The 24,317-nt window shown below is 37.7% G+C and overlaps 4 protein-coding genes across 5 annotated transcripts; 3 read left to right on the top strand and 1 right to left on the bottom strand.

Moving 5' to 3' along the window:
* Window positions 1-4,825: 4,825 nt before the first annotated feature.
* LOC117619585 (extensin) lies at window positions 4,826-6,286 on the bottom strand. Its single transcript, XM_034349576.1, has one exon. It carries the CDS (start codon window positions 6,173-6,175, stop codon window positions 5,096-5,098), a length of 1,080 nt encoding a protein of 359 aa, XP_034205467.1. The 5' UTR covers window positions 6,176-6,286; the 3' UTR covers window positions 4,826-5,095.
* A 3,042-nt stretch (window positions 6,287-9,328) lies between these two features.
* Window positions 9,329-14,204, top strand: LOC117617722 (peroxisomal nicotinamide adenine dinucleotide carrier). 2 transcript variants are annotated; one of them, XM_034347223.1, is made up of 11 exons: window positions 9,329-9,633; window positions 9,722-9,799; window positions 9,911-9,985; window positions 10,900-11,030; window positions 11,265-11,319; window positions 11,635-11,745; window positions 12,530-12,598; window positions 12,666-12,773; window positions 12,914-12,982; window positions 13,521-13,575; window positions 13,704-14,204. In XM_034347223.1, exons 1-11 carry the CDS (start codon window positions 9,553-9,555, stop codon window positions 13,883-13,885), a joined length of 1,014 nt encoding a protein of 337 aa, XP_034203114.1. In that variant the 5' UTR covers window positions 9,329-9,552; the 3' UTR covers window positions 13,886-14,204. The 2 variants fall into 2 exon arrangements, with proteins under 2 accessions (XP_034203114.1, XP_034203115.1); XM_034347224.1 differs by lacking the exon at window positions 12,914-12,982 and having other exon boundaries at window positions 9,336-9,633.
* A 169-nt stretch (window positions 14,205-14,373) lies between these two features.
* On the top strand, window positions 14,374-17,104 carry LOC117617723 (probable signal peptidase complex subunit 2). Its single transcript, XM_034347226.1, has 5 exons — window positions 14,374-14,608; window positions 14,698-14,849; window positions 15,072-15,153; window positions 16,447-16,589; window positions 16,730-17,104. The coding sequence occupies exons 1-5, from the start codon at window positions 14,507-14,509 to the stop codon at window positions 16,824-16,826; spliced, it is 576 nt and encodes a 191-aa protein (XP_034203117.1). The 5' UTR covers window positions 14,374-14,506; the 3' UTR covers window positions 16,827-17,104.
* Window positions 17,105-18,189: 1,085 nt separating this feature from the next.
* On the top strand, window positions 18,190-24,026 carry LOC117617604. Its single transcript, XM_034347047.1, has 4 exons — window positions 18,190-18,969; window positions 19,244-19,359; window positions 22,060-22,303; window positions 22,391-24,026. Exons 1-4 carry the CDS (start codon window positions 18,595-18,597, stop codon window positions 23,762-23,764), a joined length of 2,109 nt encoding a protein of 702 aa, XP_034202938.1. The 5' UTR covers window positions 18,190-18,594; the 3' UTR covers window positions 23,765-24,026.
* Window positions 24,027-24,317: the final 291 nt, after the last annotated feature.

Here is a 24,317-nt window from a genome sequence, read left to right as displayed (position 1 = left end):
TTCTAAATCGATATGCCCTAATTCAAACGTCGTCAATCATAATGAATTTATCTAGTTTGTCTAGATCCATCTAGCGTCTTAAGTAGCATACAAAATGTATAAAAAATGAATTGCCCATTTCCTTTTTATTTTTGATAATATATAAAAAGGCCCTGTTGATGAGCAAATCCGCAGAGTTAGTGCATAAAAATGATAATATTGTTCTCACAGGAAAGGTTATGGGTTGATTTTTTTTAGTAGAGGTGCAATTTTGGCCAAGATTTAAAGAAACAACAACAAGTGTGCTGCGCAACACAACACAGCACAGCAGCAGACTGACTTCGTTTAGGATTTTCACCGAACACCTAGGTTGAGCAAAGGCACAATATGCAGCATCTATAATAGATTTTCCGACAAGGGGATTTTCACCGAACACCTAGGTTTGTCACTGCGTGTAGTGTGTGTGAATTTAGTATGTCATATCTCATCTCAATAGAAAAGATTCTCAAAAGAAGTAAACATGAGAGATACCATATTATGAGACCTCATTAATCAGACTACTTGCCAGCCAAATAGTGAATTAATGTCCATAACTACAATTAAAATGTTAATTATGATAGAAAATTGTTAGCTAGGTTGGTTGAAGAAGGTAGCTAGCTTAATTAGGTAATTTGGATATATATGATGATGAATATGGTGACCGAGGTTTGTAGGACAGCTTGTCCTATAACTCTAATTAAAAGACAATTTCATTTATTAATTGGCATTCGAAGCATAAATACGTACCCACGCTCTGCAGGCCAAGTAAGAGAGAGAAACCAAAAAAAAAGGGTAATCAAATATTGATGCTCTAGACGTGGTCATTTTCTGTCACATTGCTGCTACCTCCCTCCCATCAACTACTACTACAACTGCTGCATCCCGACAATCAAAACCAACTGCGCCTCAGCTTTGCCTTTGACATCAAAATATGTATGTATATTTTCTTATTGCCTTCATTAATACATCGTAGAAGAAACGAAGCATGATGTTTGTCCAAATAAAAAATAATATACATGTAGCCACTTTCATGGGCACCAAATTTGTAGGGTAGGCGCACCACAACTATAATGGACCACCAAAATTTGTCTCGAGCTCCAATTTGTACAAAATTCATATATAGTGATATCCATGATAGTTTATACAGATATGGTTATTATGCCTGCCCCAAATGCATGCACAGGGATAGGGATAGAGCTAGCTAGCTAGCATGCAGTGCTGGTGGTCCAAAACTAAGTAGGATGCCCTATTTGATAGAATGGTAACTTTTCCTCCTTTGTCATCCGGTGGTAATCATTCAGAGCTCCAACTTTGCTTTTCTTGCAGCTATAACAGTGCTGGTTCGAACTGCATGTTGTATTTTTTTCCGTTGTCGTATCTAGTTTTTGTTGTAGTGTAACTCAGAATTAATTACGCGCTAAAACTGGCGAGAAATATGGAATTACATTAAGAAAAGAAGGAAACTTGAAATTCCAAATGCTAACATGTTTTGTTGGTGGGAGTAGTAGCTAGTAGGGTATTGTTCTATTGGGAGAAGAATCAATTGCAGGAAAGAATGTAATGAGAACCATTCCCTTCCACCCTAGCTAGGGTTTGATATATTTCCCCCTTTCACTTAATGTCCACCAAGAATGATGGTAAGTAGCTGTAGCCTGTGACATCTGCGCAAAAAACCATTATAGTTTGGTGCTTGCCAACAAAATTATACTAGACAAGTTAAAAAGAAAAGAGAACAAAATTATTCTAGGCGTGCGTTGCTGCAGTTTCCTAACCCTCCTCTAGTTGCTGATTGCCCTATTTTAGTACCCTATATGTCACGTCAAATGTATATATATAGCCTCCTAACCTTTGTTTGATTCTTAATCATGATATTCTTTTTTTGTTTTGTTTTCTGCTGCATTTCATGTTATATGGACTTGGTGCTTGCTCGAATATCTCTGCTTTCTGTGGATACCAAAATGTTCGAATTAAGAACAGATTACGAGTGTTGTGTTTCCTAACTATGAATTAATTGTTTTGTACCATATATCTCTTTGTTTTCAAATGATGATTGCATTCCACTTGTTTTTTCTAACTTGTATCGATTCACACCGTAACTTGATTTGTGTTAAATTTCAGAGAGACGAGGCAACGATCCACTACTAGCAATACATTTATTGTCCCCAATTTAACCACTTACAAAGGTCAGTAGATATATAATTTTATCACTAAATACCTCAATTATATTAGTTGTGGAACCATTCGGGACTTATCAACAATTTGTCATTTTTTTGGCTCTAAAGTTGTCTCTGTCTTGGTCACAAACAACCACTCAAAGTCAAAGAAAAACCCAGCAATTGAAAATGAATCTTACGTATGTATATACATTGAAAGAGGCCAGAAGAGGTTCTCATCACTCCGAGTGGATAAGTTAAATTTATTTAGTTATTGGTAATAATGCCTCTAATCTATTGGGATTTGTTTTTGTTCCAATTAACCTAATCATGTTTAACATCATTCATCCACTAATTTAGGGAAAAAAAGTGAGATAAGTTCTTGACATCAAAGTGGATTGAAATCCAATTCCGATTGAGCTTCCCTTCTAAGATGGATCCATGTCTATGTCGGAGGAGAAGTACGTACATTGGACATCATGATTGGATTTGTGCAAATGGTCCCATCTCGTAATCCGTGCTCCACTCCTTTGGAATGATGAATAATTGTGTTGTGGTAGTCAAATTCAGTTCATTAGGGGCACCATGTTTCATTTTATAATTATTTTTTCTTTCCTAAAAAACCTTGGTGCAAATCCAAAGCATGTGGAAATATAGGGTTTTGCCACTTATTTGTGTTTGTTTGACGTAGTTGTTTTTCTGTTTGTCGCTTTGCTCGAGTGCTTGTGCTTTTCCAGCACTTGTTACGAGGACAACACAAAAGTGGAGGCAGAGCCATGTAGAAATCAAAAGTTCAGTGTTTGTAATGATGAGCTTCTAATTTTGGCAAACGTGGGAAGAAAACAGTACCATTGAAGGCAGTAGAGGTTTCAAATTTGAAGTATAAGACGTGTACAATATATTAGGTAGCATGAGAGCAAGTATGATAGTTGAGTTCAACACGTAAATAGTCTTGTTTTAATACTATGAAGAAAATTGCGATTTCAAAAAATCCTAACTCATTATAAACTCAAACTAGCTTCCTTAATTTTTAATATGAGCCAAATAATCTCAACCAACCATACCAATACAAATTTCAAGAAACCACTGGTCCAGTGTTCAGTCGGCTTCAATTTTAAAATGAGAAAAAGAAAAGAAAGGAAAAGAAAAAGTGTTTGTTTAGGTTGGATGGATATTGGGTTTGGGCTTTAGCAACGCATTGGGTGATAAGGCTGGATTGGACCGGACCAGTCAGTCTCAGATGGTTTCTGAGAGATCCATGGGTTATTGTTTGAGGAGTCTGCCTTCCATTGCAGTTCATCTGCTTGCTAGTGACCAAGCCCATTTGAGAGGCCTCTACTTGAACCCGTAGGAGTATTTTCGGAGAGAGTAAGTAAAGATCCTCAAGTCTTTCAGATATGTTGGAAGGAAGAGGATTTTAATAGAACAGAAAACAGCACAATTTTTTTTTAACATAATATATATTGTCTTCAAAGATTGATGGATCTCCCAGTTCATCTATATTACTTTTGGTCTCATTCCACTCATTAAACTGTTGTCAAAAATCCAAGATCCCTTTAAGCTATCCAATCTTTTATTACTCGACTCTGAAAAAGATGATAGAAAAGTACAAAACTGTGATTTCCCGGTCCTTCTCCATGAGTTTCATGTGTTAAGTAACCAGATGGCTATTAACACATGAAACTCATGGAAAACGGCTGGAACTATTCCTGTCGAGTCGTACAAAACAAATGGTCTTGTTGCTTTTTCATTGCCTCCTCTGTCGCCACACAAACCACTTTAAACATAGCAAAAATCGTCATTTCATTCCTCAGAGTATCAATGACAGATATGACTTAGGTACGGAGGTATTGTATTGATTGGACTCCATAGGGTTGAAGCTTGGTAGGTTTTTACAGTTCCAGGGCAGCTCCTGGTTCAGTTCCAACAGTCTTGAGCATTGGGAAAATCCTTGTTGCATTGGAAGAGAATAAGGAAAGGCTTCATAAAACCTTGAAACAAACATCACAGTCTAATATCAAAAAGCATAGGAAAACCCTTGCTGCACCACACACGAGACAGAGGTAGAGAAGGCGAAAACCTAAGATAACCTTTGAACCATACACACCAGTCTAGAATCACAGCAAAGATTGCAAGATACATTTAGCTACGGTTCAATTATCGTCAGATTACAGATACCCAACTTTCATAGTTGCGAATGTGAGCTAGACCCAAAGTTCAAACACAAAACCCGTTTCCCCAATTCGAAATTTCTTCTGCTCTCAATCATATCTACTAAAAAGAAAGCCTAAACTCAGAGCATGAATTTCCATCCCACGAGCACACAACTCTCCGGCTATACAAGGTTGCTTTGAAGGTTACACAAAACCTTCCATCAGTCAAAAGCTCAAGTTGAGCTGCTCAACCATCCATTCATCTAAAAACTGCTTCAATAAAATCTATGCTTCTTTCTGCCATTTACCAATTAACTCGCTTAAACAATCCAAATAACCATATCCACTTTGCTACATTAAAATGATGCCAAAACATATGGACTAACTTTCAACATCCTCAATGCTCTTGAAACAAAACTCTTTAGCTCAAAATATCACCAGTAAACCAAACAATCAAACCCTGTCACTGTACCAAGTATTTGAGATCAATCATACAATTCATTCCAAGAAAACATATGCATTCGACAAAAGCGAACAAACACATTACAAGCTCCACATGAAATTCATTAATAACAAACCAATATTTATTCCATAATAAAACACTGATTTAACATTAAACTCTTGTCTTACTTCAACCAAACGTCCATAAGCGCCAAGCTTAGATCAAATTCCACATAAAATATATATACATATACACCGATAAACCGCAAATTAACATTGCGCTTTAGTCATTAAACCATACCTCAACCTCCGATTGAATCAATCAATCAATCAATAATCGGCACGATAGTTGCTGTAATCGTCACGCTCACGCAAGTCATTCTCAACCCTCTCCGTAATCTTATCTTCTTCGTACCTCAATCCCTCATCCAATGCCAGTCCACCTATACCTCCCGCCACTGCGCCCACAGCCAATCCCGTGCCCAGCCCCATCTTCCCACTCTTGGGCTTCTGATCATAATTCGAGTAGTCCAGTGGTGCGGAAGGCCCGCCAGGCCCACCAGGACCACCCGGCCCACTGTAACCTGCCTGCCGGTCGAAGAACGGCCTCGGTGGAGGCGGAGGTGGCGCGCTGGAGTAGTACGCCGGATAGTAACTCGAGTACGGATCGGAATACGAGTTGTAATGGTACGGCGGCGGTGGCGGTGGGGAAGCCGATGGAGTCGGAGCCGAAGCTTGTAGAGAAGAGTACGGCGACGGCGAGTATGACCTGTAGTCACGAACAGAGTGTGGAGGCATAGGGGCGCCTGAGTAAAAATAGCTGGGCGGAGGGGTCATATGGTAATCTGGCGGCAGAGGTCGTTCTCGGACGGCGAGCTTTACGCGGATCTTACCCTGTGGACGGCCCGAGGGGCGGACGAGCTGGAAGGTGCGGATTCGGGTGGAGTCGTCCGGGTCCGGCAGGTCCTTGAGTGGGACCCGGAGGGTGCCGACTAAGGGCTTGGGAGTGTCGGAGGGTTTGGAGTGGAAGATTTCGAGGGTGAGGAAGGAGTCGTGGAGGGGGAGGGTGAGTGGGACGGTGAACCGCTCGTTCCAGACCGGGCGGGTTGAGCCGGAGTCGTCAGATTTGGTGGCGAGTCGGCGGTCTGAGTCGACCCAGAAGACCGCGTAGGGCTTGAGGTCGCCGTTTTTCCAGTTGACGTTCTTTAGATGCTTGGCTGAGACGATCGTAAGGTCGAGATCGAGATGCTTCGGCGGTGGAGGGCGAGAGGTGGCCATCAGGGTTAGGGTCTCTGTGCTAACGTGCGCGGGTAGGGGTGCGAGGGGTGCGGAGGGTGCGTATGATAATGGACAAGAAGGAGAGATGGGATTATTGTCGTGTTGGGGGAAGAAGGTAACGTTGGGCCGCATATGAAATGACGATAATACCCTCCCCTTAGTAAATTACTGAAAAAGAAAGGGTAAGCTTTCCACGTCGGTTCAAATCCCTTGTGAAGGATAGTTTCACCTAATCACGGAGAGATTGACATATTTATATTTGGTTAGTGTTGTGTAAAGTCCTTGTGGGTTATGGATTGTGAAATTTCCCTTTGGAAATTGGTAATTCCTCAGAAGATTAGGAATCTAATTTTGGGTAAAATAATATTCCTACTTTTCTTTTCGATTTGACCACACAAGAAGTGTTGATTTCCAGGGTCGGACCTCTAAAACCCGATTGGATTAGGAAATGTCCGATTTGACTCATGGGATGTGGGCTTGTTATGTATGGTGACTTGACTAGGCCCACTCAAATTTAACAAACCCAAGGATGTATGTGTGGAGTGTTTTTTTTTTTTTTTGCCAGAACAAATGATGGTATATTTACAAGATATTTTTATAACGGTCAATATACCAACGCAACGGTCTAATATGATCACAATAAAGCTACATTACAATTAAGTATTGAACTCATAACGAATTAATCTGAGACTTCTTTCAACTAAGAGGAGACAAATATCATTAGACCAAAGAGTAGTTGGGTGAGTGGATTTTGTATTGACTTTGTTATTGCTGCAAAACAGACACATTATGCTCAACATAAAAACTCTCTTGAGTGAAGGTTGTCTCTAACAATAATATCTTTGATCAAATATTGCTGCAAGCAACAACCCAGTCTTGAAAGTTCTTTGATGCAGTAAGTAATCTATATTTCATATTCTAACCTGTTATGAAGAAAATTGATTGATTAGCATAAGTGCTTTTGCCACTTTACTTAAGATGAAACTAAAAACAATTACTAATATATAAATAAATTGCATCTCATCAAAGACGTCCTAAATTGTATTTAGAACAATCTAATTGTACCAAACAAAAACTGGGTGAAGAAACAAACAAACAAAGAAACCAGGACCTACTTAGGTCGTCTGCAGTCTAATGATCAGCGTTCCTTCACTTTCATAGACAAAATTATGTGGCCTTCAGCCTTGACCAGTCCAGGCCCTTCATTCCTCACGAGTCCAAACCGGCCTTCCTTTTTCTGATCCATCTTCTTTGGCAGAGGGATTCTAGCCCTGCTCACGCTGGCTATGCCATTAGAGGTTCCTGGCTCGGTGTCGTTACTCCCCCTCATGACCTCTACGTTCAGGTGCCCCCAATCCAAAAGGCTGGTCCTCAACGGAATTTCGCATTTTCCGTCCCATCTAGGGTCTGGTAAGGCACGAACAAAAGGAGTCCGATACTCTGTGCCGGGTTCAACCCACACAAGAGCTCTGTAAATCCGATCGGAAGCACAGATGGTACTGCTACTTGGGTCGTCAACGCCGTCCGCATGGTATATGGTGACACTCAAAACAACTTGATGGTCTAAGTCACGTTGAAGCAATAAGCTTTTTCCTGCAGGTATTCTCGTGTTCCTCATCAGGGCTTTGCTCCGATGTCCACCATTCTTCATGTTAGAATGGTCATGTGCCGATGCCATCCTCCCCATATATACCTACCTATACAGGATAAAAGAGAGAGAGAGAGAGAGAGAGAGAGAGAGAGAAACCTTATGCAGTTAGAAGAGAGTTGCTGTGTTGAATCCTTATCGTAATAGGTGAGGATGCATGCTTAGACGTTGGCTAGCATTTATATACGAAAGAATTTATGTGGCCAAGGAACTCGTAATGGTGATGAGGGCCAAATACAAGACCAAATTGATTTGGAATGAGGTATAAGTAAGCAGGGCACCGGGAAGAGAGAGAAAACCCAAGCAAAGCTTTCCTGTCCTATATAGGAACTACTTGCCTATTTTCTCTTCCACAAATCTAACACTAATATAATAGAATTATTCGTATTAATTGCTATGTGTAAAACATCTATTCTTATCACTTTAAAAATATTTTAATAATTTATCGCTTTTCTTATAAATAAATAAATATAAATATAAATATAAATATAAATAAATAATATATATATATATAATAATTAGTGTTGAACATTCATGGTCGACCATGATATGCCAAAAAAGCAAAAAACAAGAAAAAACAAAACAAAAACAAAAAGTTACAATGGAACAAGGTAAAAAACAAACAAAAATAATCTAACAAAAAACACTTCGGGTTAATGCCTGATTTAATCTATCATCATTCAAAATAGGAACTGAAAAATAAAGAAGACATCAAAACTATGCAAACCCAAACACAAATTGTGGCCCGTAACAGCAAGATGTTCAACATCGCAATATTTATAAGTTAATGAAGTTACCAAAAAAAAAAAAGATGGACAATTAGATATTATAAGAACGTATTTGTGTTCCTTCACACAACTTTGAGAACTCGCTAACTCAGTTTGGGCAAGAGCAAAGGTAGAGTTGAGATTGGATTAAACAAACTTTAAAGGACAAACGGTAGAGTTCAAATGGTACGCCAATGAGAATCCTTATTTTGATATGGCCTCATCATTTCTCCTCTCATTTAATATATCAGGTTAGTTTCCAATATTACCCTTTAAAATTAAAATCGCTAAAATATTTATTTTCCTTTGCTTTATTGTTTGTCATTTTATGTAAATGAATCTTTCATCCAATTTATTTATTTATTTATAGAATTTAAAAGAGTTGTTTCTGCAAAATTATATCAGTGATGAGTTTTTTTAAATTATAATTTAACTCTTAATAATGTTAAAAGTGTCCAAGGCTATAGGAGTCCATTTCATCAAAGTCTTTATTTAAGATTTTTTAAAATTGCAATTTCTCACTCACCCACCACTACTATGGAATTTTAAAATAAAAATAAATGTTTTTATAAAAAAAAAAAAACACACTTAAAACCACAAGGTGTGGTTCGATTGGTAAACTGTCACCTCCAGCTGACAAGCTACCTAGTGTCTTAATGGTAGGAGTTCGAAAGCTGTTAGAACCACTTTATGACCAGAGGCAAACCGAACCCTAAATTAATCCCACCATACTAGTGTGGAGACACTCGTGGTATTTATCCAAAAAAATAAAAACACACTTGACTAAATAGTGGATTGGAAGGATAAAATGGTCCTAAAGCGAAAGCACCTACCAACGCGTCATTTGCTTTCTTGAACGGAACAACTAAACGAGGCAAAGTTATGGGACTTCTGATAGCGAGTGCCATCAGCGTGACTGCTCCCCGTTGATTGGTTTCGATAAGGCCAAAGTCAGAGATAGCCTTCTCTCTCTCTCCCTTCCTCGCCAAAAAAAGTAAAAAGGAAAAAAAAAGGAAAGTAGATCTCTGATCCCTCATGGCTCCCTACACTTCGCCGAGAAAATAAGAAACCCCTGTATATTTTCTCGAGAAAATATGTCGGACGCTTTGATCAATGGCCTGGCCGGAGCTGGCGGCGGAATCATCGCCCAGCTCATCACATATCCTCTTCAGACTGTATGAAATTTTATAGTCTGTTTCAATTGTTTCTCTTGAGCTTTTATTTTATTTGATTTTTGTTTAAATTTTGGGTCGTGATCTGTAGGTTAATACTCGTCAACAAACAGAACGCGGATTGAAGAAGGAAAAGAGCAAGCTCGGAACTATTGAACAAATGCTTCAGGTATATATATATATATGTTCGCCGCGTTTGGTTGCTGAGAAAATGGACACATTTCTCTGTTAATTTCCATATATCTTATTATTAGGCGTGTGCGTGGTAATTGATGTGCAGGTTATAAAACATGAAGGATGGGAACGGTTGTACGGAGGTTTGGCGCCATCATTAGTGGGCACAGCAGCATCTCAGGTGAGCAAAGCTTAGCTTCTCATTCTTATTGTTACTAATACTATGATTATAAAATAGGAGGGAGAGAATGTGCAAAATATTTATGTGCATCCGTAAAATTCAAAATCACTGTTGTTAGCTGAGAAATTAAAGAAAAACAGAAATTTTGGAATCTTACAGCTTTTAATTATCTTGTAAAGGAGTTTGGCATATATACAGATGTCTTTTATAATATCTCAGCGACACCTTGATTTGTATTCTACATTGGCCAAAACCCTGAAGGAAAAAATGACAGAGAGCGGTGGTCGCTGGTTTTTTTTCTGTTATGTTTTATTGGCACCTTTTTGCATTGATTTGATACAGTTATTCTCTTGATTAGTAACGGCTAGTGACTGCGATAGTGATATCCCAAAATTATCTGGCCTCCATTGTTAGGCTGTCTGCATGAAGCAGGCATGGCTGGCTTTTGACTCGTGTATCAGATCACCTAATCAAAATACGTTGTGTGTATTGGCCTAGTTATCTTCTATTTTGTTAGAATATGTAATTTGGATCCAGTCCATAAATCATGTGTTTTAGTTCAGAATTCAGATCATCTAAGAAGTCAATATTCACAGATCAATGCTTTCGTTACCTACATTGATCTGTACCATCAATGAAAAGTGAAACGAAGTATTTTGTTAATGTATATGCAGCCCTTTGAATAAAAAGTCAAACAAGGATGCCAGCTGGAATGTGCTTACTCAATACTATCTACCTAAACTTTAATGCTCTTTATAGTGCCGTTTGAGCCAGAACTTCCATGGTGTTACATGATATGGGGCAGCTTACATCCTTTTAGCTCAGAACTATAAACCTTTTTTGCATAAATCTGCATCATATTTGTTTTAATTGGTTGTTTGGTTTCTTATGTAATTGCTATTTTATTGGTACAGGGTGTTTACTATTATTTCTATCAAATATTCAGGAACAAGGCTGAAGCTGCTGCACTTGAACGTAGGAAGTTAGGGGTTGGTGATGGATCTGTTGGAATGCTATCTTCATTAGTGGTTGCTGCGTTATCTGGGTATTTTCTTATGCATGTGATTATGACCTTACGACATTCATTGTTTCATAATATATTCAAAGCTATAAATCATCATTTACTTAAATAGCTGCATTGGATTTTTCTGAAAACTCTTAATAAAATGCAAATATAGCTAACAAAAAATATTTCTCAGCGCTTACGGTAGTTTTTTTTTTTTTTTCCTTGTTCATGGGATTTGCTGCTGAAAATCTCACCACAATTTTATTCTTGCAGGTGTGTGAATGTGCTGTTCACAAATCCTATATGGGTAGTTGTTACACGCATGCAGGTAAAGATGAAATTCATTGAATCTCCAAATGTGAAAGTGACACCAAAATTTGTCTTTGCTGTCTTATGTGCGTATTCCTCCTTTTCTTGTATCTATGTTTTATGCTAAAAGTGACCTTTGAAGAGCACTGTATTCCGGGATTTAGAACTTATCTCAGAATTTTGAAATACCTATGATTTTAGTTACCAATTTAACCAAATATTCTCTTCTTCTTATGTGTAGCTAATTTCATAAATTGTGCTTAAGCATCACTCTCACCAAGTATACAAATTTGATGTTATTAATTTATCGTTTCCTCTCTTTTTACACTGTTAGACATACAAAAAAAACTTGAAGAAGTCCAAGTCTGGTCCGGAGCTATCAACTGCTCAAGATGAAGCAGTCCTTGCTGCAGCTGAGCCTCCTCCCTTTGGGACAACTCATGCGGTTGGTATTATGTTTTGTGTTACTCTTAATTCTTTGGCCTCCACCCAGGTGGGGGTATTGGGGTATTCATTTGCTGATGCGTAACTCTTATATGGCTGCATATTACTAAATAAGTTGGCTTGAAATGTTATCAAATTTGTGTATTAAATTAAACATTATATGATTGCATGATGTATCTCTTTTCAAAAAAGAAATGATTGCACGATGCATCACTTGAATGAATAATATTTTCACCACAGTGGAGGACTTTTACGTAGATGATAATATTAGGTTGATATATTGTGGATTAGCAATACTGTTCTGGTCCAACAGACTTTATCAATTGATCTGCAAATTGATTGATCACCCAATTGGTAACAAAATGGAACATTTGCATAAACTACCAACTAAATGTTAACTCAAATGTTTGAATTTTGAAACTAAACTGGTTGTGGAGCACGGTTTTTCCAAGAGATGGTAAACATGATTGGTCATTCATCTAGTACTACTGAAGGAAGAGCAACTGTGCATGGTTGATAGTAAAGTGGGGTAAAATCAGACAGCGAAATATATACCAGGATAAATACAGTTTGGAATGCTGCTAATTAGCTTATTTTTATATGATGATGTTGTCATTGTTTAGACAATTCACAACAACTTAATTATTGAGTGGGCTGGATAGTTGTGTCTCTAAAGATTTCAATATTGGGTTTAGTTTTCTGATTCATACAAGTTTGGCTTCAGTGCCAGATAATATTTTTCTTTTCCAATATTATTTCCTTAACTTTGTAAGGAACATGTACAGATCCAGGAAGTTTATGATGAAGCTGGAGTTTTGGGTTTCTGGAGAGGTGTATTCCCGACATTGATCATGGTATGTAAGAAGTGTGTCTTATACAGGCTAAGGGGGTATGACTAATTGTTTCTGCTTTTGACCACAGGTGAGTAATCCTTCCATGCAATTTATGCTGTATGAAACTATGTTGAAGAAGCTAAAGCAAAGACGTGCTTTGAGTAAGAAGGATAACAGTGGGGTTACTGCTTTGGAGGTTAGTTTCATCTAGATCTTAAACTTTTAAGCATCCCTAACCTGATGTAAATTTTTCATGATATACCTTTTATTAGAGTACTTACAGTACTAGTACTATGTTTCTCCCCCTTGAGCTAATAAATTGCCTAATTCTGGTAGATATTTCTTCTTGGTGCTTTGGCGAAACTAGGTGCTACAGTCATGACTTATCCTCTTTTAGTTGTGAAGGTAAATGACGTGACCTTATACAGATCTGTATTTGTGAAGCAATGCGTACTTGAGTTGTTATGTGAACGGATTGCTATTGAAATGTGAAATGCTTGATCTAGGTCAAGGCATTTGAAGTTAACTTAGTGAACTGGAGTAAATGTCTAGAACTTTTAATCTCCTCTGGATTGAAAAGACATGGATATGTGCCACCGTTTTAAATTTTGGCTGCTTGTTAGTTTTGACTTGAGCAATACACTCCCCCACAAAAGAAAAAAGAAAAATGAAAGAAATATTTTTGTGTAAAGAAAGGATTGGAGGACTTGGGTTGAGCTTCTGGCTAAGATTTGGTTAATGAGGGGAAACGAATAGTAAAAGATTGAGGAGATGACACTGGGAAGAGACAAGATAGTCTTGGTTCTGTATTGGATTTGGTGTCATTAAACTTATAAGTATATAAAGAAAGACTTTTGAAGTATATTGTGATCTCATCCATATAAATACTAGTCTTTTAGTGTAATTTTTTTTCAGCTTCTTATTGATTCTCTTGCTGATGCAGTCGCGGCTTCAAGCAAAACAGGTTACAACTGGTGACAAAAGGCATCATTATAAAGGTTTGAATATGACTATTTATTCATACATTGAGAAACTAAAATATCGAAACAACAATTCTGTATATTTGCAGATGAAAATATCTTGTTTGTGAATTATGATGTTTCATTATTTTTGGTTTTACGTTTAGGCACATCAGACGCTATACTAAAGATGATTCGCTATGAAGGATTATATGGGTTTTACAAAGGGATGGGAACAAAAATAGTACAAAGTGTACTTGCAGCTGCTGTTCTGTTCATGATTAAGGAAGAGCTTGTTAAGGGTGCTCGGTTCTTGCTCACTAACAAAGTGAAATCAAAGCCTCCATAGTTGTGAACCTAACCTCTCTTTTTCGGCCACGCCTTCGCCTCCCCATTCCCAATTGGTTTATTTCATAATGTTATCATTGCAAGATCAAATATTTATTCGAAATGTATTCGTCATTGTTGGCAAACTGGTACCTTGAATATAAGGGATTTAGGGGGATCAATTTGGGGTAATCTGGTAAGTTTACCCTATTTTATTTTTAGACTTAATTCACCATGTGTATATTATACTGGAGACCCTAATTACCATTGGGTAAAATCAACTAATAACGTCAATAAGTTTGTTTTCAATAAAAAGTTTTGTCACTATGCCATTTTTCATATTACTGCATTTTGTAGTATGTTCGAATAATTTTACTATTTAACACAGGAACAAATTTTTGTTTTTGTTTTTGTTTTCAAATTGGAAATTATTATTAGTACTTACAAATTACAATGCTTATGGAATAAGACGATCATTTCAAACATCTATGAAATTAACCAAAAAATACATGCAAGGGCAAGTATTTATCAAGAATTTTCTTCCGAAAAAAAAAAAAAAAAAACCCGCTCCTTCACTCACTCTCTCGGAGCCATTTTCAGACAAAAGCCGTCAAACCCAGTTCTCCAAATCCCCACCAAAAAAATGCAAGACAAAAACTCAGAGTCGGCCAACAAAAACCCTAAGAAGGCCAATCTCTTAGATCATCACTCCATCAAACACATCCTCGACGAGTCTGTTACTGAGGTCAGTAGTAATTCCCCTCGATCTGTTTCGGTTTCCAGGTTTTCCATTTTGTTCTATTTATTTATTTATTGTTTTTGTAATTCGAATAGATCGTGACGAGCCGTGGATATGTGGAAGACGTGAGGATGAGCAATATAAGATTGTTTCTCGGAACAATTATAATCGTAATTGCTCTCTTCGCTCAGTTTTACAAGAAGAAGTTCCCTGAGAACCGAGACTTTCTCATCCTCTGCATCGTCTTATATCCTCAAAATTCATGACATTATGCTTTTGCTTGTGTTTATCTTCGTTTAATTACTGTTAATTTCTGTTTAATTGATGAAACAGTTATTAGATTATTTAATTTGATTTAATGCTCTTTTTGCTTGGTTTCATGGCTTAAAATTTGATATGTATTTTACTGCTGTCGCATAGTTTTGGATTGATGTTAGCTTCAAGTGTGTTTGATCTTTGACTCTGGCAAGTATATAGTCTTCAATGGACTATTGCAGCTTATCATATACACAAAAGAGAAGAATGCCATCCTCTTTACGTATCCTCCAGCGGTACGTTTCTCTTCGAGATTCAAAATGTAGCTACGATGATTGATTACATGCTGATATTTTACTTGTATGTTACTGAATCTTTGTGTGTGTGATCACGCTGATATATGTCTTTTTCTACTATGTGCTGATAACCTAATCGCACGTAGGGGTGTGATTTGATAAACTCTGATATCAGTCTATATACTAGGACTTACCATGCTTTCAATTCCTCATGTCTAGCTTCCTTTGTTATATCTACTATTGAATACATCCATACTCTAGTTTCAATATAAAATATTTTGTATCCTTGTCTTTATCCCATTTAAGGCTTAATTTTCAAAGTTTTGCCTTATGCTACTGAATGGTGGCTTTGTCACCTGCAATTTGGATTAGGGTGTTTGCTTGGTATTGTTGACTGGAGTTGAGTGATGACTTATCAAAGTCGGGGGACTCTCTGGAACATTTTAGCTTTATACATGTCTACGTGTCTCTATTCATATGTACATATTAAGCTACCATACTGTAACATAAGTGATAAGCTACAGTCATCTCAGTTACTCTAGTAGAAAGTCTAAAGAACCCGAATAATTATATCTCCTTGTTCTGTGATAAGATGTATCCTCCCTCTTGTATATGCATTATGCAATTGGGACATGTCTTAGACATTAAGCTCAATCTTGTATTCCAAGTAGGGTGGAACATGAAGAGTTCTCTATTGAAATGCCCATTAAGGGTTTCTTGTTCATTCTTCTCGCCACCCCCCCGTTGACTGTTTTTGCCAAGCTGCCTATCCATGGTTGTTAGGTCACGTGTGTTGTGTGTGCAGAATGATGATTGCTTGATAATGGGGACATTATGACTTTTATTTTCTCTAGTTGAGACAATATGTTTATCCTTGTTAGGAGCAAGAATTAAAATAGTAAAATCCATTTTGGAATTTTGTAACTCTCTTTTGACAGGTTTAAAGTAAAACAGAATTACTCTTTCTCTTATCAGACGTGTTACACCCCATCTTTGTTTTACACCCCATCTTTGTTTACTCAGTTGGTTTATAGGATCCCATTATTTTATTTGCTTGTTTATTCTTACTATTTGGAACCTAACCCTATATATCAGCCATCTGCAGTACTCTTTCATGAAGAACTTTTATATTGAACCACAGATGCTGCACTAGAATTTTATGTGTATATAAAATATGATTGTTCCTACAAGTTTATAAGTATAATGATCAAGATATATTGGTTAGTTCACGCATCTAAATTTTCAACTCGTAAAATTTTGTAAGTTTTATACAAAAGGGAATTATTCACGCAGGATTCCTTCACAAGCACTGGATTGGTGGTCTCTTCCCAATTGCCAAGATTCTCTGATATGTACACACTTGTGATAGCAAGTGCAGACCCCAAATCTATTTCCGCAAATCAACCAGTAAAGTTTACCAAGAGTGTTACTCAGTGGTCTCTCTCTCTCTCTCTCTCTCTCTCTCTCTCTCTCTCTCTCTCTCTCTCTCTCACACACACACACACACACAAGAAGAAAGAAGAAAATATGCACATGCATGCATAATCAATTTTGGCAACATTTTGGAACATTTCAGGTTCACCAAGGATGGGATTTTGGTGGAGGGCCTCTTCTGGAAAGATGTTGAAGCTTTAATAAATGAATACCAGAAAGAACCAAAGAAGAGCAAGTGACAGGAAAACTGCTGAATAGCACATTTGATGGGGACGCTGATTGGAAGAGAGGGTTTCATTTAGAGCTGTCATGTGATCATAGATGTTGCTCTTTGACAATGTGACTTTTTGCTCTTTAGAACCAAACCAGTGTACATTATATTCCGTCATTTAGAAAACAACCGACCGGATGAATTGATGAAATCTTGAACAGTTAGCTTCTTTTGTTACCCAACTTTATAAAGTCAAAGTTCTAGGACTGCCTAAGTCTGAATATACTTATATTAAGTTCGGTGTTATTTGTCTCCCGTGACCTGTTTTTTCCTTCTGTTTTATGAAACTTTACTTTGTTTAATTGGAATCATTGCATTGGTAGCATCCCCTACCCCAATCAACGGCCTAAAAAGGTAAAACTAAGAAAAGCGAAAAGTAATTGTCTCAATAAATACAAAGGGACCTACAATGAAAGACCTTTTTTCATGAACTAACAAATGACATGTTTACTTAGTAGCAATCGTTATCAAAAGATAGATAATTTTTCCAATTATTGAACTAAACCCTAAATTCTAAACTTCATTTTTATGTTGATTATATATAATTAGTAAACAACGTAATGAGAATGGCTTCGGGCCAATTTGGCATTATTGTGCTATGAAAATAATTGCTATCAGATTTTCCGTGAGATAAAACAATTTGGCATTTGGTAAACTTTTTGTTAAAAATGTTGTTGGTACTATTTTTCGAATAATCAAAAAATTATTCATGCATAATCATTAAATCCAGCGCCTCTTCGAAACTGATTCCTGCATAATTATAAAATAAAAACACCTCATTAGTTGCTTTCCCTTATAACTTTCTTTCACAACAATTTTTAACAATAAGTAATTTTGTCATAATTTACCAAACGGGTTGTGCTTCACAAATTTTTTTAAAAATCACTTATCACCCCAAATAAGTAATGCCAAACAGACACTTCATATACCAATTTCTTACTTTTCATATTCCTAAGTTCCTTGATACCTTACTTTCTCATTATAAATAAATAAACATATCAAGTCCTCACAACCAATCTTGGCCAGGAAAAAAAATAAAATAAAATAAAATAAAGTTTAAGCACCAATCAAATATACATTGTTTAGTGGATTAATTGTACTTTGCTTTGTTCGGTTGTTCCTCAACCATCAGCCTCCTTTTGTCCAAAAAAAAAAAAAAAAGGAAGCCCTCAGCCTCCAATGCGTGCGGACGCTACCAGCCAATCTCTTATCGGGCGGAACCCGTGGCGTGGTCCGTTAAGCGACTGACGTGGCACCTCCTTCAATGTTTGGCTTGACGGATAATCGGGTCCCACAAAGAGATTGATGAGCTGACGTGGTGCCTATGCAATCACGCCTCGGATCTGAAGACCGACACAGAATCGCATTTTATAGGCGGTTTTCAAGTCCGCCTCATATTTCATTAGTCTAGTCCCCTCCCAGGCCCAGCTGTATTATAAAAACCGACCCCAAGTACCGGCCATCCTCTTCCATTTTCGCAACGGAGACCATTTATTTCCTGTGGGAGATATTTTCTTCTCTCTCTGAAAAGCTCTTATCTCCTTCTCTCTATCCTTACCCACGCAATTCAATCTTCGTTCTCCGACTCGATCTCAATCTCAATCAGGTTCTGGTGCTTCAGATTCAGATTTGGAAACCACAATTTAAAAAAATAAAATTAATAAAAAAGAATTAAATCGAATTAGGGTTTCGAATCTATCAAAGGCGATTTAACGGAAAATTCCCAATTATTTGCGATGACTAGCCCTGGAAACCAAGATTTACATACGAATGACGAGATCGATGGCGTCGATCGCATTGCGGATCAATCAAACGGTGAAGAATTGGAGAACTCGTCGTCCTCGAATGGCGCTGAGAGCTCCGGCGTTGGACCAGCGTCGAGGAGTGAGATTGGGCTCGAAGAGCGATTGACGGACATACTTGTTGATGAAGGGGATGGAGATCTGTTGCTCCAGCAGAGCAATCGAGAGGACCGTGTTTTGCAGTGGCTACAAGCGCTCGATATGCAGGTTATGGGTGCGTGTCGTGCCGACGAGAGGTTGAAGCCCTTATTGAAGAAGAATGCCTCGAACGACGTCGCAGAAGGTCGATTGTTAGCTCAATTAAGCCAGGTATGTTATAACCATGATCTCAAATAAGTCAATGTAGAAATTCACTGCTAAAGCAACTTGATTTGAAGCTCTGTGTTGCCATTTACAGTATTTGTTGGGGGGGCGGTTTCAAAAATGGGCACTGAGGCTACAAATAATTGCTAGATGCTTTGTGAATAGGCTGAACTGTTGTTGAACATCGGTAGAAGTAGGGGATAATTTTTGGGATTGTGGTTATTTTTTTGATTTCTGGTTTTGCAAAATGATGATCTCACACGTTGTGTTTGATGAACAGCATTTCGAGCCAGCAGAAGTTGGAATGCTAGCGAGGTGCTTCTGTATACCTCTTGTTTCTATTCGTGTGGGAAAGATCAACAAGCAAGGGACTCTCTTGTGCCCCACTGCTGCTAGGTAAATATCAGATTATTATATCTCTTGATGCACTTGTTTGGTATCTTTGTTTGTTTGAAAAGTTGTTTGTAATTAGTATTAACTCTAAAATCTCTTTTCATGTCTTGCTCTTTTGCATAGTTGAATAAGAAATGAACATAGCCTATCACTTAGAACAAGTAGTCTGTGCATTTAGATAGCTTTTCTGAAATCACCGACTTTCAAATTAATGAGTGTGCATCTTTTTGCCCTCTGTATCCCCCTTTCATTTTACTGACAAATTCATGTGTGGCAATACCTTCTCACATGATGATGCTGCATTGGCCTTTATATCTATAAGTTTTGACAGAAAAGGAGAATAAATAATGTTTTTCATCATGTTTCCAAATGATTGAAGTGCGATTGTGCCAGAATATCATATTTCTAGTCTGGTCCCTTCCACTTAACGCTTTATTTTATATTGGGGGAGGTTATATTGATATGAAACAATCAATTACCATTCTAGCCTGATTACTAGGATTTTCCGGAATCACTCTGGAATCTATTATGCTAATGCATAAATTTACCTCCCTGAATTCCATGTATATATGTAATTCAAGCATGTCTTGGATGTGTTACTTGATTGCACTATACAGTCTTGCTTTTGACATTTTATGCAGGCAGCTGGTTTAAAATATACCTGATGTTAGTAATGTTCTGATGTTTCGCAGTTAATCAAACATATTAATTTATGCCTGTAAGTTCATATTTGTCGATATTAATTTCCAGGTCCCCGTGTATATAAGTATTGGTTGTTTGCTTGTGGATGTTTAATTTTTGTTCAAATCATTCATCTAGCATTTGGAGGACTGGACTGCATTTTCATGTTGATTATAAACTTAAGAAAGTGATTTTCATCTTTATAGAAATTTTTTGAAAGGTTCACTTAAGATATTCCTGAATTTTTTATTGTGATTCATAATCGAGTAAGCTCTCTCTCGTATGGGTAGTGACATACTGTAGGTACTTGAAACACAGTTTGTTATGGCTTGACGAATGGGAATGGGAATGTGGTACATCACCTTACTCTGAACATGGAACAGTTAAGGTTTGAGTAAAAAAGACTTGGTGTTCAGTTAGAAGTTTGCATTGAGAAGACAATCTTAGGTCAGATCTCTTTTTTGGTTTTGGCCTCTTCCGTGAGAAAGCATCATAGTCACTAAAGTGTTACTTATCATGTTTCATTTCAGAATTATAAACAAGAGTGGTGGATGTTTGGGATCACCAGTCTTAGCATGTAAAGTGTAATAAGAAGTTTGGAATGACTAATATTGTGGATTGTGAGAGTAGTAGCATATTATGGTAGCGATGGAAACACCCATTCATATGAATCATGTTTGACTAGTAGATTGTATTTGTTTGTTGTAAACATTACCACATCTTGATGTCACTTTGCACTGCATGGCGGTTTTTTGCAGTCAGACATTGGGAAGACGTTTTTGAGGTTAGTTAAATGATATCAGTTTATGAAAAGAATAGGACATTCATTTACCATATTTAAGCAGAATGATTTCAGCTGAAGCATACAGTTAACCTTGAATGCTCTTTGCTCAGCATTTGTTTCTACTTATCTTTTACTTATTATTAGTCTTTTGTTCATAAAATGATTTATGGCTATTCTGATACTCTTTGTTGCTTTTCTGTTATTAGTATCATTGACATTACTGTCATTAACTCGTGGGGGAGCATGAGTTCAGTGGGTAGAAAACTAAAAAAGTTAGTGGAGAGAGTTTTGATCTAGTATTGAGTTTGTGAACAAATGTAATGTTCTGGGGAGTGTATTGCGTGATTAATGTTTTTTGTAGGTCGTAGGAGTCCATTTTAGCTTATTAATGGTGACAATGTTCATTCTTCCAAGTAAATATGTCTTTTGACTTGTAGGTAATGTGGGCGTATTCTATTATGATCTCTGAATTAAGAGGAAGTAAAGGTAGTTTCATGATCCTATATTATATAGTTTGCTACTGCTTTTTAGCTATAAATGATTGGCATTATAATAGAAATTAAAATGGAGTGTGACAAGTTATTGTGTTTCTGAGTTATGTCATTGTCTGCCTACTGTCTTCCCGAAGTTTGTTTGATTGAACAAGCTGATTTTTATGTTATTAACATCTAGTTATTCTTTCCTTAATTGGCATTATTTTGCTACTCGTATGTCTAACTTTCTTCCAATTATATGGTGTATAGACATCCTGTCACTTGATTCTTTTTGTTTGCTTCTACATCCATAGAAAAGAGAATCTTTGAGCATTGTTTGTATACCTTTCATTTATGCTGATCACTGGAAGAGCCCAAATGTTGGAGGCAACTCTTTAGTTGTCATGTTTTATGATTGTTGAGTCAAAATTAGCGTTAGTTCAACTCTGAATAATAGTGTGTGGTCCTGCTTTGGTGATTTGTTCTCCTAAAATGGAAAACAGATATACAGAAGTTAGAGAGGGTTGTTGTGACCTTTGTCTCTGACCTTGTACTTAGTAAATTACTTGCTTGAATTTAGTTTTGATTATTGTCAATGGAAAAACCAGAAGAAAAAAGAATAATAAGGAAATACCTGTGGTTAGCGGAGAAAGAACAATTAGATTAACATTAAGTGATTGGGCCTCTGCAGTCGTTGAAAGTCACTTAGGTTTCTTATGCTTATTTCTCTTTCTAAGCTTTCGTTATCTTTTCACGTTGTCTCAGGGGTAATTTAAATCTTACAGTCTTGCCAACATCTAATTTACGGCTTTCATTCGTTGGGGATGATGGTCGTACAGATAGACTTTTCACTTTAAGTAGCAAATCTCAGTGTTCTGCTGTAGAAGTCAATGAGATTCCAACGGACAATTCTGGCCGGTCTTTCCTTACTAAAATCCCAGGTGGCCGGGTTTTTTACTTTTGGTGCTCTGAGACATCCCGACTTTTGGGAATTGAATTGCTTGCAAAGGTATGTATGACTTACATAATGAACCTGTCTGGACAGAGCACTTGTTTGCTATTATAATTGCTAACTGATTCTTCACCCCTGTAACAGATGAAGGATCTGATCAAGAGGAAGCCCTCCATAGCTGAGTTAACTGGAATCAGTGAATCACGCCTTGGTTGCTTTGCAACTCACCTTCGTGCCTATCTGGTGGGATCAACAGTGGGTGGCAATGCAGGAAGTTCTGCAGGCTCCACATCTGATGGGGATACCACCACAGAGCTATCTGATACAGCTCAAGATGGACAATTCTCATCTGCATCATCAAAATCCTTGCGTTCACGGCATAGTGTCAATCAGGCAACGAAGGCAAATTCATCATTTCAGGGTAGCCTGAGCCCAAGACCAAGTTCCTTCAAAGAGGGCCTACCCAGAACCTTGTCTTCTTTGAGGAACATATCCAGGGAAAAGTTGAGGAGGCGAGGAGACATGTACCTTTCAGGCATTGACATCCCAACAATTGCTTCATCAATCACAGTTGATGCATCTTGTCCAAATAATGCTGAAATTGACAAATGTCCGGAAGTTATTAGAAGTTGCTCTTTATCTTCTTCAGGTTTCCTAGAGTCACTAGGAAAATTGGCTGTCCCATCAACCTTGAACCCTGCATCACAAGTTCCTTACATAGTTACTCCTCTTTTATCTCCTTACTATTGTTGGTGCCCTCCAGGTTCATCAGATTTGCAGTTCTCACCAGAACTTCCTGAGCTTCCCGGCTCATCAATTGAATCAGCTTTGCTTCCACCACTTTCTTCTTTATTACAAGCCAATGTGCCCTCAAGCATGTTGACAACAAAACCACCACTTAATTTGGCTGATGCTCCCTTGGTTGATTTCCCTGCTTTTCTCCCAGACCCATTGGTCAGGTTACCAAGGCCAACTTCTCAGCAGATCCCAACTTTCACACCGTTGATGTGTGACCCAATTGTTCACATTCCAGTTATTGATATTTGCTCTTCGGGCCAAGGGTACTTGGTCAGCGCTGGTCCTGCTATTTCAACTGCCATTTCTCCTTTGCACCCGAAACTTGTGAGCATTCCTGAAACTGATTCCATGGTGGAGAAGGGTGCGAGAGAGACACTGCGGCGACTGCTAATGAGTGGTTCGACACAGAGTGGCTCACAGCTGATAGATGTATTGCCTGCCATGCTGTCAAATGCACATGAGAATCGAAATTTGCTGGTTGGTGGGAGCCGGGGTTTATATAGTGGAAACAGGGACGTTGATGTAATTGCAAACAGCATTGCAGCCATGGGTCTGGTTTCACTGTCTGGGATATCTACCAGGGGAACTGGTTTAGATAATCGTAGTATCCACGGAAATTTTGATATGCAGGAGGAGGGATCCAGTGGATTGGATGGATCTTGTTCGGAAGATAAGGGTACCTTTTGTTCGGATTTTAGGGTAAAAAGGGCCGATGAATAACAAGAAGAAGAAGAAGAATAATAATAGAATGGTGTCCGTTTGTTTGTTGTGTGGTGTTGTCCCAAGCAAGTAGGTATGTGTTTTTGGTTCTACTTACAAATGTAGATGATGATATAGGTGGCCGTAGTTTAGGCCTTTGGAATTGTAATTAGTGCTGCTGATCCCATCCTGAGGCTGTGTTCCATATTGTGCCGCCTCCATTGTTCTTGTTCATGATTAGAAGAAGATGAATGAAATTTGTTTTCGAATCGTGTTGTCGACATCCTTCGTCTACTTATGACTACTTCCAAATTCCAATCTTGTTTATAGCAATTGACTGTTAAAATCCGTTATTTTCACCTCCATAACCATCGAAATCAACACTTGGTTATAGAAAGATAGGATACTTTGAACTCATAATTAAATTAATCTAGTAAATTTGAATCTGCCCAAGTCAAATGAAGTAGCTTGAGAACAACAGATACGAGTACGACGACACAGGCAAACAGTCTTAGATCTAGATCCCTGACCCTGATGAGTATTGTAAGTAATGGACCAATATCATTTGAGGTGG

The sequence above is a fragment of the Prunus dulcis genome, chromosome 2 (genome assembly GCF_902201215.1).
Source record: "Prunus dulcis chromosome 2, ALMONDv2, whole genome shotgun sequence".
In the NCBI taxonomy this organism is placed as follows: Eukaryota; Viridiplantae; Streptophyta; class Magnoliopsida; order Rosales; family Rosaceae; genus Prunus; species Prunus dulcis.
Note: the sequence above shows the minus strand (reverse complement) of the source record. Positions and strands in the feature narration are given on the sequence as shown.